Source organism: Entelurus aequoreus, linkage group LG07, assembly GCF_033978785.1.
Source record: "Entelurus aequoreus isolate RoL-2023_Sb linkage group LG07, RoL_Eaeq_v1.1, whole genome shotgun sequence".
In the NCBI taxonomy this organism is placed as follows: Eukaryota; Metazoa; Chordata; class Actinopteri; order Syngnathiformes; family Syngnathidae; genus Entelurus; species Entelurus aequoreus.
The window spans coordinates 58,336,831-58,350,505 of record NC_084737.1 but is presented as its reverse complement, the minus strand read 5'-3'; the positions used below and the strand labels follow the sequence as shown (position 1 = coordinate 58,350,505).

Genomic DNA, 13,675 nt, shown 5'->3' with positions numbered 1-13,675 from the left:
GCAGATGGTTCTGGTGGATCTCCGCTACTGCTCACAGGGACCCTCTGGCTAGCCTCATCTCTGCCGCTGCTGATCGCACACCGGTTTCACCTCCACCGCTCACTCCCTTGCCGGGTCCCTCTGCTGCTAGCCGGCCCTTCGTCTCCGCCGCTGCTGGTCGCACACCGGCTTCGCCTTTACCCATCACTCGCTTGCCGGGACCCTCTGTTGCTAGCAGACCTCTCGCAAGTCTCTCCAACGCCGCCTCCACTGCTCTGCAGCTTGCGCCAGGATTCTCTGTTGTTAGCTTATTTCTCGCTAGCTTCTCTGCCGTAGCCCGTCGCCGGTGCTGCTCGCTCACCGGCCTGACCTCCACTGCTCACTTGATCACTGGGTTTTTCAGCGAGAAAATTCCTCTTTACTATCGTTCTTTCGAACACTGCAATTATTTTCTTCAACAGCCGTAGTTCTTTGTTAGCAGCTAGCAAGCCGAGCTAACTAGCAAGCTAACGAGCAAGTTAAGTGAGCCTGCCTCTGTTAGATAACTTGTACTCTACCTCTCAAAACCCAGACACTTATAAGAAAAGGCTCTCTCTACAGACAGAAATAAATGCCCTTGTGACAGACCATGCTACTGAACAAATGCTCCGTACGCGATCTCAGTTTTATGAACAAAGCTGGTTTATTAGCTCATTGACTACGCCAGATAACAGCATCCCATTATATTCTGCAGATTCAATCCATTTCAGTTATAGTTACGGATGATCTTAAAGGCCTACTGAGATGATTTTTTTTTTATTTAAACGGGGATAGCAGATCCATTCTATGTGTCATACTTGATCACTTCGCAATATTGCCATATTTTTGCTGAAAGGATTTAGTAGAGAACATCGACGATAAAGTTCGCAACTTTTGGTCGCTGATAAAAAAAAGCCTTGCTGTACCGGAAGTAGCGTGACGTCACAGGTTGAAAGGCTCCTCACATTTTCCCATTGTTTACAATGCAGCGAGAGCGATCCGGACCGAGAAAGCGACAATTACCCCAATAATTTGAGCGAGGATGAAAGATTCGTGGATGAGGAACGTGAGAGTGAAGTACTAGAGTGTAGTGCAGGACGTATCTTTTTTCGCTCTGACCGTAACTTAGGTACAAGGGTTCATTGGATTCCACAGTTTCTCCTTTTTCTATTGTGGATCACGGATTTGTATTTTAAACCACCTCGGATACTATATCCTCTTGAAAATGAGAGTCGAGAACACAAAATGGACATTCACAGTGACTTTTATCTCCACGACAATACATCGGCGAAGCTCTTTAGCTACGGAGCTAACGTGATAGCACATCGGGCTTAAATGCAGATAGAAACAAAAGAAATAAACCCCTGACTGGAAGGATAGACAGAAAATCAACAATACTATTAAACCATGGACATGTAAATACACGGTTAATGCTTTCCAGGCTGGCGAAGCTTAACAATGCTGTTGCTAACGACGCCATTGAAGCTAACTTAGCAACGGGACCTCACAGAGCTATGCTAAAAACATTAGCTATCCACCTACGCCAGCCAGCCCTCATCTGCTCATCAACACCCGTGCTCACCTGCGTTCCAGCGATCGACGGAGCGACGATCATAGATGCGGTCGGCGTCCCGGAGACGGAGGAAGTCAAGGTGAGGTCGGCGGCTAGCGCGTCTGCTATCCATCTCAAAGTCCTCCTGGTTGTGTTGCTGTAGTCCGCCGCTAATACACCGATCCCACCTACAACTTTCTTCTTTGCAGTCTTCATTGTTCATTAAACAAATTGCAAAAGATTCACCAACACAGATGTCCAGAATACTGTGGAATTTTGAGATGAAAACAGAGCTTTTTGTATTGGATTCAATGGTGTACCAATACTTCCGGTTCAACGATTGACGTCACGCACATACGTCATCATACATAGACGTTTTCAACCGGAAGTTTAGCAGGAAATTTAAAATTGCACTTTATAAGTTAACCCGGCCGTATTGGCATGTGTTGCAATGATAAGATTTCATCATTGATGTATAAACTATCAGACTGCGTGGTCGGTAGTAGGCCTTTAAGATCAATAATGTATTCAAGACGTCTACTCATGTTCTTATTGTTCTCCTGAGCTTTTTTTTTTTTTTGCCAATTTGGACATCCCCTCGGTTGATCAGTTTGCTGTGGTAGAGTTAGAGAGAGCAATTACTGTACTATCGCTACAAAAAGGAAAATCCCCGGGACCAGATGGTTATCCTCTGTAATTTTTCAAAAATTGTTGGCATAAGTTAGCCCCCTTAATTTTGGACATCGTTTGAATCTGGCCACATCCCGCAAACGCTCAATCAAGCGTCAGTGTTCCTACTTTTGAAAAAGGCAAGGACCCTTTGTCTTGCACTTTGTATAGTCCTATTAGCTTGTTAGATGTGGACTTTAAATTATTATCCAAACTGCTGGCTTTACGTCTAAGTTCTATTCTCCCTTCTATTATTAATGCAGATCAAACTGGGTTCATTTGGAATATTGCTGGGATGTTACTGACTTCACGTTCGACTCACGTCCCGCCAAAAGAATATGCGTGGTGGTCAACCTAGCTCTGTTTTAATGGATACAAGGCGCCATTTAGCCTCTTTCAGGGAAAAAATGCCCTATGCCAGTGTTGTTTTTGTCTGTATGAATCATTCAAATCGCAAAAAGGATAAACGTTTCTTCAGAGTTCCCAGAGAGGTAATTAAAAAGGGAGGAAGAGTGCAAGATTTTACAAAACAACGAGAAAATCATGCAGCTCACATCCCAGTGCAAGGGAGCAGAGTCGAAGAAAGCATGAGTTTGCAGTGATCACTCCGTTAAAGGTTTGTTTGATATACTTTTAATGTTTGATATTTCCCATTTAAGTATTATCTTGATATTATTTGTATTTATTAAACACATGTTTGCTATAAGTGTTTCGAAAAGCACCAACTCATCCATCCATCTATCCATTTTCTACCGCTTGTCCCGTTCGGGGTCGCTGGAGCCTATATCAGCTGCATTCGGGCGGAAGGCGCCACCTCATCGCAGGGCCAACACAGATAAACAGACAACATTCACACTCACATTCACACACTAGGGCCAATTTAGTGTTGCCAATCAACCTATCCCCTGGTGCATGTTTTTGGCGGTGGGAGGAAGCCGGAGTACCCGGAGGGAACCCACGCAGTCACGGGGAGAACATGCAAACTCCACACAGAAAGATCCCGAGCCCGGGATTGAACCCAGGACAACTCAGGACCTTCGTATTGTGAGGCACATGCACTAACACCTGTGCCATCGTGCTGCCCAGCACCAACTCAGCGAGTCTAAATCAAAGAAAGCATATGTCAGCAAAACCTAAAAGAGTTAAGCTTTACCAAAGGCAACAATCATAAATGTTGACATCTATAGTTTTATATTTTGATAAAGACGGGGAAAACATGCTACTCGTAAACAGCGCCTGCAACCTCAACATACCTCAGTGGACGCAAAGTTAAATCATGACATGCAACCTTACCCGAGCAAAAACGATGCATATTTACCCGAGAAAGTTTTGATACCAATTTACTTTACCCAGCCACACACAAAGAAATTGTAGACCTCCATGCTTTTCCAAGTTTACATCTGTTTTGTAATGGCATCTGGAGCACAAGAGTTCGATATGTCTGGGAATGTATACGACGTATAATCCTTGATATCATTTGACAAAAAAAAAAATGCTGATAAAGTTTAAGTGATAGAAATGGATGGATGGATGGATGGATATAAGCATCTATTCCATTGCATAGTTAGATTTTTTTTCTCGTATCTGCTGTTTGCAGGAAGATTTAAGCCTTTTTTGTACTTGGATAGTTTGCGCGCTGCTTGCTGTACAACAGCGATTTTAGCTTGGTTGACCACCACTGGTTTTCATTTGCGGGAAGAAGTCACGTGTCAGGCAATAAACACTCCTTTTCTAATCTTCAACGTCTTTTCAATATGTTGTATGATGTGCCTTTTCTTAACACTGAAGAGGCAGTGATATCTATGGATGCTGAAAAGGCATTTGACTGAGTGGAATGGAATTATCTATGTTATATCCTGGTGAGATTCGGCTGTGGTAACAGTTTTATTTAATGGATTAAGCTCCTATATTCGGCTCCTGAGGCCTCGGTCAGGACAAACAGTATTCAATCTGAATATTTTTGCCCTTACCGTTCCGTCCGGCAGGGCTACCCCATGAGCCCATTGCTTTTTGCTCTCGCCATTGAGCCTCTGTCAATAGCGCTTTATATCAAACCCGCTAATTACGGGCATATGTCGACACAATGTGCAGGTGAAGGTCTCTCTATGCAGATGACCTCCTTTTATATGTCTCAGACTTCTCTGCCTCGGTCCTGGCTGCCTTAAGTACTCTCCAAGCTTTTAGACATTTGTCAGGTTACAAACGGAACTTGCGGAAAAGTGAAATATTTCCTACAAATTCTGCTGTTAATAAATATCCTCTGCACATGTTTTTCCTTTGAAATTGCCTCTCAAAGTTTAAAATACTTGGGTGTCCAGGTCACACATAAGCTTGCAAAACTTTATAAAACCAACGTTGTTCGATTATTGTGCAGAATTCAGGGAGATTTTGATCGCTGGTCCTTCTTCATTTATATACAGTGGCTCTTGTCATCTCTGTTCAAATGAATGTACTTCTGCAATTTTCCTTTTTGTTCCAGTGTATACCACTTTTTCTCCCTCAATTTAATTTCGTAAATTAGATTAGATTAGATTTTTGACTTCATTTGGAATAAAAAGACTTGCAGGTTCCGTAAGCAATACTTGCACAGACCTGAATCGTCGGGAGGATCAGCACTACCAAATTTTAGGTTTTACTACTTGGCGACCAACAAAATAATTCTTAAATAATTGGTTCCAATATAAGGCATTTGATCATCTTCTGTAGAGGCAAACTCAACCAAACCAGTATCTCTTAGGGCTCTGGTTCACTCTCCCATTCACTCATCAACATTCACTTTTACAAAAAGTCCAATCATAAAAACCTAATTTAGGATCTTGATTCAGTTTAAGTGCTATTTTGGCTTGCAGACTATTTCCAGCCTTGCACCTATCACTGCTTCTCCTTTCTCTCTTGTCGATAGTGCCTTTTTAAGATGGTCAAGTCAGGGGATCAACAGCATTAAAGATTTATACATTGACAACACTCTTGCCTCTTTTCAGCAATTTTTGTAATAACTCTACACTCCCTCACCAACATTTTCAGATATCTACAGATATCTAACACGTATTTATAAGCAAAATTATCTTTTACGCCCTGAGTCTCTGATTTCAATTAAATCTTCTTGGTAGGGTGACTTAGGACTGACACTATCTGAGGAGAGCTGGTCAGGGATTTTAAGTAGAGTTAAAAAGTATTCTATTTGTGCAAGACAGCCTCATCCACTGTAAGCTAATACATCGTACTTATTATATCAAGGCCCGATTGGCTATATAATAATAATAATACCTGAGATTTATATAGCGCTTTTCTAAGTACCCAAAGTCGCTTTACATGTTAAAAACCCATCATTCATTCACACCTGGTGGTGGTAAGCTACGGAATATCGGTATTATGTGATTGGTGTCAACAGTCTCCAGCTAATTTAATACATATGTTTTGGCTTTGTCCATCCCTGTGCAGCTATTGGATGGAAATGTTTAATACTTTGTCTTTGGTAATTGGCGAAATTATTTATCTGAATCCTCTAAGCAGACTGATCCCAAAGGAATATTGTAGCATTCACTACTTTATTGGCTAATAGACTCATTGTGTTAAATTGGAAGGCAACCGTGTCTCCCTGCCATACCCAGTGGATTAATAAAGATGTTCTGTATTTTCTCAAACTGGAAAAGATTAGGCTGACATTGAATGGTTGTTCTGTGAAGTTTTGGGAAGTACGCTGTGGTTTACTAAGATATGTAAAGGAGACTGATCTCAAGTTTGGCCCCGGTTGAGAGGTGGTTGAATTGTGGTTGATTGCTAGGTATTTATTTTGCTTTTGTGTATTGCTGCACCAGTTTTCTGTGGATTTATTTCAATATTTGCTTGTACTTATTTACTGATGTATTTTTTAAAATTCTTATCTTATTATTTTTACTTATTTACTTAAAAAATTAAAAAAATGTAGGAAACACTACTGAATTCAAGAAAGAACTTGTAGCAAAGTGTGAAGGTACCTCTATCCCCTGGTCCCCTTCGCCAACACAAAAGGCTTCAATAAAGGTAAAAGTAATGTTAAAAGTTCATTTATATATATTTTACTTTGAACTATAATTATTCTGTATAACATGTAATGTAGTTAATATTTTTGAATGTCTTGAATGGATTAATTGGATTTATTATTAATTCTTCTGGGAAAACTTTATTTTCAGTCTTTGTTTGACTTTTTGGAAGAGCACTGTATTGTTAAATTGTTCACAAAAAGAGTTTGCTAATACAAAAAATATTGTTTTTGTTTGCTTAAATGTATTTTGTATTATTTTGATTATTACAATTATCAACAAATGTGTATTTTGTATTATTTTGATTATTACAATTATCAACAAATGAAAGGCACAATTACAAAAGAAAGTATCTCTATCAATACTGAAGCAATACGTTAAGATAGGAGAACAAACGTCTACAGAGCTGAATATATCTTGTGGCGTGCCTCTGGGATCAGTACTGGGACCAGAATTGTTCAATCTTTATATAAACAACATTTGTAAAGTTACAAAGGATTTAGAGTTAGTATTATTTGCAGATGATGCGACTGCGTTTTGTTCAGGAGAGAACACACAGAAGCTAATACAAATAATAACAGAATAAATGAACAAATTAAAAAGATGGTTTGACAAAAACAGACAATCTTTTAGTTTCAGTAAAACAAAAATAATGCTATTCGGTAACAGTAGAAGGGAAAGTCAAACACAAATACATATAGACGGAGTAGATATTGAAAGAGTGAAAGAAAATACTTTTTTGGGTGTAATAATAGATGATAAAATGAACTGGAAACCTCATGTAAAAAAATACCACAAAGTAGCAATAAACATGTCAATAAAGAATAAAGCAAAATATGTTCTGGACCAAAAATCACTTCATATTCTTTACTGCTCGCTAGTGTTACCATATCTGAGTTATTGTGTAGAAATCTGAGGAAACAACTACAAATTGCATTTATTAAAGGTGAAGTGAAGTGAAGTGAATTATATTTATATAGCGCTTTTCTCTAGTGACTCAAAGCGCTTTACATAGTGAAAACCCAATATCTAAGTTACATTTGAACCAGTGTGGGTAGCACTGGGAGCAGGTGGGTAAAGTGTCTTGCCCAAGGACACAACAGCAGTGACTAGGATGGCGGAAGCTGGGATCGAACCTGCAACCCTCAGGTTGATGGCACGGCCACTCTACCAACCGAGCTATACCGCCCCAAAGGTGTTACAAAAAAGATCAATTGCAATTAGAATATTACATAATGTTGGATATAGAGAACATACAAACACATTATTTATCGAATCTAAAATATTGAAATTCAACGACTTGGTGCATTTGCAAACAGCTAAAATTATGTAGAAAGCAAACTATAACCTGTTACCCAAAAATGTACAACAATTCTTCTCAACAAAAGAGGGGAAATATAACCTTAGAGGAAAATCTATTTTAAAACATCTGTATGCACGTACAACATTAAAGACCTTTAGCACATCAGTATGTGGAATTAAATTATGGAACGGATTAAGCAAGGAAATCAAAAAAGCACCAATATGATTCCGTTTAAGAGACTGTTCAAACTACACAAAGTGTTCACAAAGTACAAGGAAAAAGAATCATGATAAATTAATCTCGCAACGAGAAGTGCAAAGAGCTCAATTTACAAATGATCGTTCTGGAGGGGAGACAAAAAAGTTCATATTCGCCATATGGACTCAGCCCGATTGTAGGTTGAGCAAAGATAGACTCGTGGAGACAATTGGCTGCCACGAACTGTCCCGTTTTATGGGCAGTCTTATTTACACGGCTCCATTCCTACCATATATGGATAATTCACAGACGTCACTCGTGGGACATCACAAATGGGGCGAATTCGAAAAGGCTCGTTTGGAGGAACTATGAAAGAAGGCAAGATTGTCTTATAAATATCTCCGAGATGCCTCCACAGTTTGATTTTAAATTACCGGGATTTATGCGGATCCCAAATACACAACATCAGGTACCAACAGGTAAGAAAAGTTTCTCATAGATGATAAATTCACTCTCTGTTAAGAAAATCCCTATAAAAAAAGACAGCTGAAAATGGCCCTCTGGCCGCACTATGGACAAAAAGCAGCAGACAACTTCTAATAGTGATGATGATTAACAATGATGAACACTAAATACTTCCTTATGCAGCTAGGGCGTCGATACCATAGATATCATACATGAATAGGTGCCGCCTTGAATTGTTTAAATTAAATCACACATGACACAAGTGTCATTATAACATGTTTAATGAAATGATGCTCAGTTCAATGTTTTTCACTCTTCTCTTGTGCTTGTCTTGTTTGCAGTGTATTGCAGGACCTGGATGTTTCTAAATGTTGTGTATTACACAACATCAATGTTATGGATGGTAAGTGTGTTTGTATAATGATGTCCTTTAAATGTTTTTCAACATTAAGTTTTGTTCTTGTTGGATTGATCTTGTATTCAGTGTATGTTCTCGCATGAGCTTCTGATTTCTGCAATTGCATTGTTCCATTGTCCTAAATGTAATATATAAGCTACACAAAATACAGATCCCATTCCTAAAAACATTAATGCGAACTAATTATCTGTGCGCCCTGGTTGCTTTTCATTCTTTGTGAGTTTTCATCCCTGTGATAGGCACTCAACAATTGTTGGTTACACATTACTGGATGTTGATGTAATAGTTTAAATTCATTGAACTGCTTTGACCGAACGACATTACATGGTGCTTTTTTGTAGGTTCTTGTTTCACTATGATCAAACTAATGCAATGTTTTTATTGTGTAGGTAATTGTCCGTGATCGGATTTGACATTAATATGGACACACAAATACCTGGGCGGATGGGTCAACTCAACTGAGCAAGATTTAAAAGTGAGGAAAGCACTTTCATAGAGGGCCCTGAACGGCATGACCAGTGTATGGAACTCCAACCTCCCCCGCCAAATCAAACTCAACTTCTTCTACGCGACAGTTGAGTCCGTTTTCCTCTATGGCAGCAAATGCTGGACCCTGAAGCCAACCCTGGAGAGGTCTCTGGATGGTTGCTACACCAGGATGCTGCGTGCAGTGCATAACATCAACAAGAGTGCGCACGTAACCAACAGAATCCTCTACAAGGGAATACCAAGGGTGAGCGAGAAGATTGCTGTAAGGAGAATGAGACTAGCAGGACACTGCCAAAAGCATCAGGAGCTGCCAGCCAGCAAATTGGTGCTGTGGGAACCAACACATGGGCATCGGTCAAGAGGACGTCCCACACTAACATACGTGGACATACTCAAGAAGGATGCAGGAGCTCAGAGTACCAAGGAACTGGCCGAATGTATGGAGAATCGGGATGACTGGAAGCAACGATGGAAGGCTCGTCTGAGGACGACCTAGAGAGAATGCTAATGATCCCGGAACTGCTCCAAGTTCATCGCTATGTGCTCACCTACAGGTTCATCCAGTATCCCTTGGAATTCCTATTAAATTAAATCAGAGCGTCAGGTATGGTTGATGATATTTCAACTATAATACATTCTGGAAATGTATTATAGTTAATAAATTACACCATGTCTTGGGTGTAATTCTGTATTGTTTCTGTTTTCCAAAACCACAACAACAATCCAGCTGCCCGCCTGTTCGAAACCATTTCCGCTGTCTGATTTGGTGTAGTGAGACCGGCAGTGTGGCAGCCTAAGATTACACGATGTCCCTGTGAGCAGTAGTGATGTCCTTTGCTGAAACTGCAGAAAAAAACACCCATCTCCATTTGCCAACCTTTCGGCCATTGTGTGTGACAACAGTTATCTTCACACTTTGCTGGTCTGGTAGAAAATGCTCTGGTCTATATAGCAGGATCTGTAGTCTGACAGATACTACCAAAGCTGTCCTGTGATGTGTAGCGTAGTCAATTGCTGACAGCTACCACCTTCTAGCCCAGAAAAACAACGACAGCCTTGTGATTCAATCACAAGGGCATCTCTATATAGATATCTATGGTCGGTACCGTACTACCCACGGTTTTCTGAGGGCGTCATGATCTAGTTGTGTTCATGAATGTGTGGCTTGGATCTTGGAGGGAGTGTTTTGTTTCCTGAGAGAGCAACCACAGCAGTTGTTGACTATTTACCTTTATGTGTAGTAGTGAGCAATGACGACTGCAGCATTCTGACCGATGTTGGTATTGGAACTAATTGTATACTTTTAAATTACAGTACTTGTTGCTCAAAAAGTTTATGAAGATGGGTTGTGGACCCTCTGAACGAACCGCGACCGAAGACAGGTGAATTTTCAATGCTATTTGGCCGTTTGGGCCATGGGACGCCAGAAGGCTACACTATAACCAACAGTTTGCATGCAAATGTTTAATCACTGTTAATATTTCCCATACAATAATTTGTGCATTTTAAGCATAACGCCAGGTCTTCTGTGCTCAGGGACCCTCTTTAGAAAAAGGTGACCAATCAGACCTCTGAATGTGAACGTATAGGTCAGCGGAAGGGTTTGCAGGGCGAGGAGCAAGATGGTACGCTAGCACCTTGATGCTTTACCATTTTAGAGCCTGAAAGTAGCATATTTAATATCGGGGATATTTTTTTTCATGTTATAAATAATATAGAATCACAATAATTCTTCAGCTGTTTCTTTAAGGTCTAATTACCACATGAATGAAATCAGGAACATTCAACTAAATTGCCACCTTTCCAGAAAGCCAAGAACCGGGGGCCAGACTTCTCTGTATATTCCTCTATAGTAGAAATGTGACTGTGGTCTATTTAGTTTGAGTATTTTTAAGAATCTGCTGCAAAATGTGAGCCTCTCACAAGTTTTTTTAATCAAATTCACCAGTTGAATAGCCCAAATGATGAAAGAGAGAGGACCTAAAATGGAACCTTGAGGAACACTACTAATATAACTAAAGAAGTTGAACAAATGACTACTGACTGCATCTGAAGTAAACAAGTTTTAGCAACATTTTAGTAACATAAATCACATTATTAAAAGCATTCGTAACAGCTAAAAAAAGCGAGGGCTTAAAGGCCTACTGAAACCCACTACTACCGACCACGCAGTCTGATAGTTTATGTATCAATGATGAAATCTTAACATTGCAACACATGCCAATACGGCCGGGTTAACTTATAAAGTGCAATTTTAAATTTCCCGCCACACTTCCGATTGAAAACGTCTGTATATGATGACGTCAATGGTTGATACGGAAGTATTCGGACCCATTGAATCCAATACAAAACGCTCTGTTTTCATCCCAAAATTCCACAGTATTCTGGACATCTGTGTTGGTGAATATATTGCAATTTGTTTAATGAACAATGGAGACTGCAAAGAAGAAAGCTGTAGGTGCGATCGGTGTATTAGCGGCGAACTACAGCAACACAACCAGGAGGACTTTGAGATGGATAGCAGACGTGCTACCGTTAGTACAGCTTTGGCTTCCAAACATTTGATCGCTTGCCCGTACGTGCGTGTCGCTATGTGCATGTCACGTATGTAACTTTGGGGAAATATATGTTTCTTGCCGACTCTGATGGCGGCCGGGGTGTCGTCGAAAGCTACAACGCCCGCCGCCGCCGCCGTCCCGTAGCTAAGTTAGCTTCAATGGCGTCGTTAGCAACAGCATTGTTAAGCTTCGCCAAGCTGGAAATTATTAACCGTGTATTTACATGTCCATGGTTTAATAGTATTGTTGATCTTCTGTCTATCCTTCAAGTCAGGGGTTTATTTATTTTGTTTCTGTCTGCATTTGAGCCCGATGCTATCACGTTAGCTCAGTAGCTAAAGAGCTTCACCGATGTATTGTCGTGGAGATAAAAGTCACTGTGAATGTCCATTTCGCGTTCTCGACTCTCATTTTCAAGAGGATATAGTATCCGAGGTGGTTTAAAATACAAATCCGTGATCCACAATAGAAAAAGGAGAAAGTGTGGAATCCAATGAACCCTTGTACCTAAGTTACGGTCAGAGCGAAAAAAGATATGTCCTGCACTGCACTGTAGTCCTTCACTCTCACTTTCCTCATCCACAAATCTTTCATCCTCGCTCAAATTAATGGGGTAATCGTCGCTTTCTCGGTCCAAATCTGTCTCGCTGCATTGTAAACAATGGGAAAATGTGAGGAGCCCCTCCTCCTGTGACGTCACGCTACTTCCGGTATAGGCAAGGCTTTTTTTTATCAGCCACCAAAAGTTGCAAACTTTATCGTCGTTGTTCTCTACTAAATCCTTTCAGCAAAAATATGGCAATATCGCAAAATGATCAAGTATGACACATAGAATGGATCTGCTATCCCCGTTTGAATAAAACAAATTCATTTCAGTAGGCCTTTAAGGAGAGCCTCAGTTATGTAAATCACAAGTTTGGACCCCGGTGTTTTATGTTTGCTAGCAAAATGTGTAAATGTGGGAAACACAATTCTAAAAATCTCAAATTTGGGGAGGGCACTTTTCTTACGGTGGGACTGTGTTGCAGTGCCCAAAACAAGATTAAAAGAGAAGCATAACCAAATATAGATGGTAACATGTTGGGTCGCATTGGTTTATAGTTACTCTTAAACATAGCCTATGCAGCAGTGACAGAAGAAAGTGAGTTTACCAGAGCTGTCGTCTGCATCCAAAGTTGACACTCTAGCTGAGTTCCCTCTTCCTCTTCAGGTGCCCTCAGTTGCACCTCCGCCTTCATGGAAGCACAGTTCCTATTGAGAATGAAGCGCAGCCCCTTCAACAGAACCACACTGGTGGTGCATCCCATGATGCCATGCACTACTACCTAGTAATCCTTTCCAAATGTGTCACAGTCAGAATGTCTGAAGATCAGAATCACTTGGAACTATGAACAATGCTCACAATCCAGGCATGAGTGCTGCCAGGCTACGAGCTCCTACTGAGTCATACTGCAGAGGAGATTGAGGGAAGAGTTCCGAGAGAGAGAGGTGATGGTCAGCTACTAAGCTGAGTTGGGCGTCGACTTCCTTCTTCTTCCCTCCCTCAGCCAGGGATGGATGAGGATACACAGATAAAGTCTGCTAACGGGGATGCTTCCTCTGACTCCTTCCTCGTTCTGACTTTGCATGCATTATGTCACACTCTGTGGAACTACAAGGGATGATATAATCGTCCTGATATCATATACACGCAATGGATGGCATAAAAAGAAATGATTTCACTTTAGATGACATACATTGCCATTCGGTGAGTCAGGCTTCTGGTCCCTTGAAAGACTGATATCAATGTCAAGCACTCGGAGTAAAACAATAAGTTGAGTTATTGAACAGAAAACATATTTATTGTGTATAGTTGTGCCAGGAAAGTTTGAGGACTATTGATGGCATTTTTGGAAATGAGTAACATTGCCCACTGTGAGTTCTTCCCACAAGCCCAGAGTATCAACCAGCACATCTACAAAGATATAATGTGGTGTTGGCTTTGTTCAGTGCAGGAGAAGAGGC

The 13,675-nt window shown here is 40.6% G+C and overlaps 1 protein-coding gene across 5 annotated transcripts in view; it reads right to left on the bottom strand.

Moving 5' to 3' along the window:
- The window catches only part of LOC133654080 (dedicator of cytokinesis protein 9-like), a 201,796-nt gene extending 188,818 nt beyond the window's left edge, over positions 1–12,978 (bottom strand). For all 5 annotated transcript variants that reach the window (XM_062054078.1, XM_062054083.1, XM_062054081.1 and 2 more), the window contains exon 1: positions 12,823–12,978. In XM_062054078.1, coding sequence (XP_061910062.1) covers positions 12,823–12,978 — 156 coding nt within the window. The remainder of the gene's footprint in view (positions 1–12,822) is intronic.
- Positions 12,979–13,675: the final 697 nt, after the last annotated feature.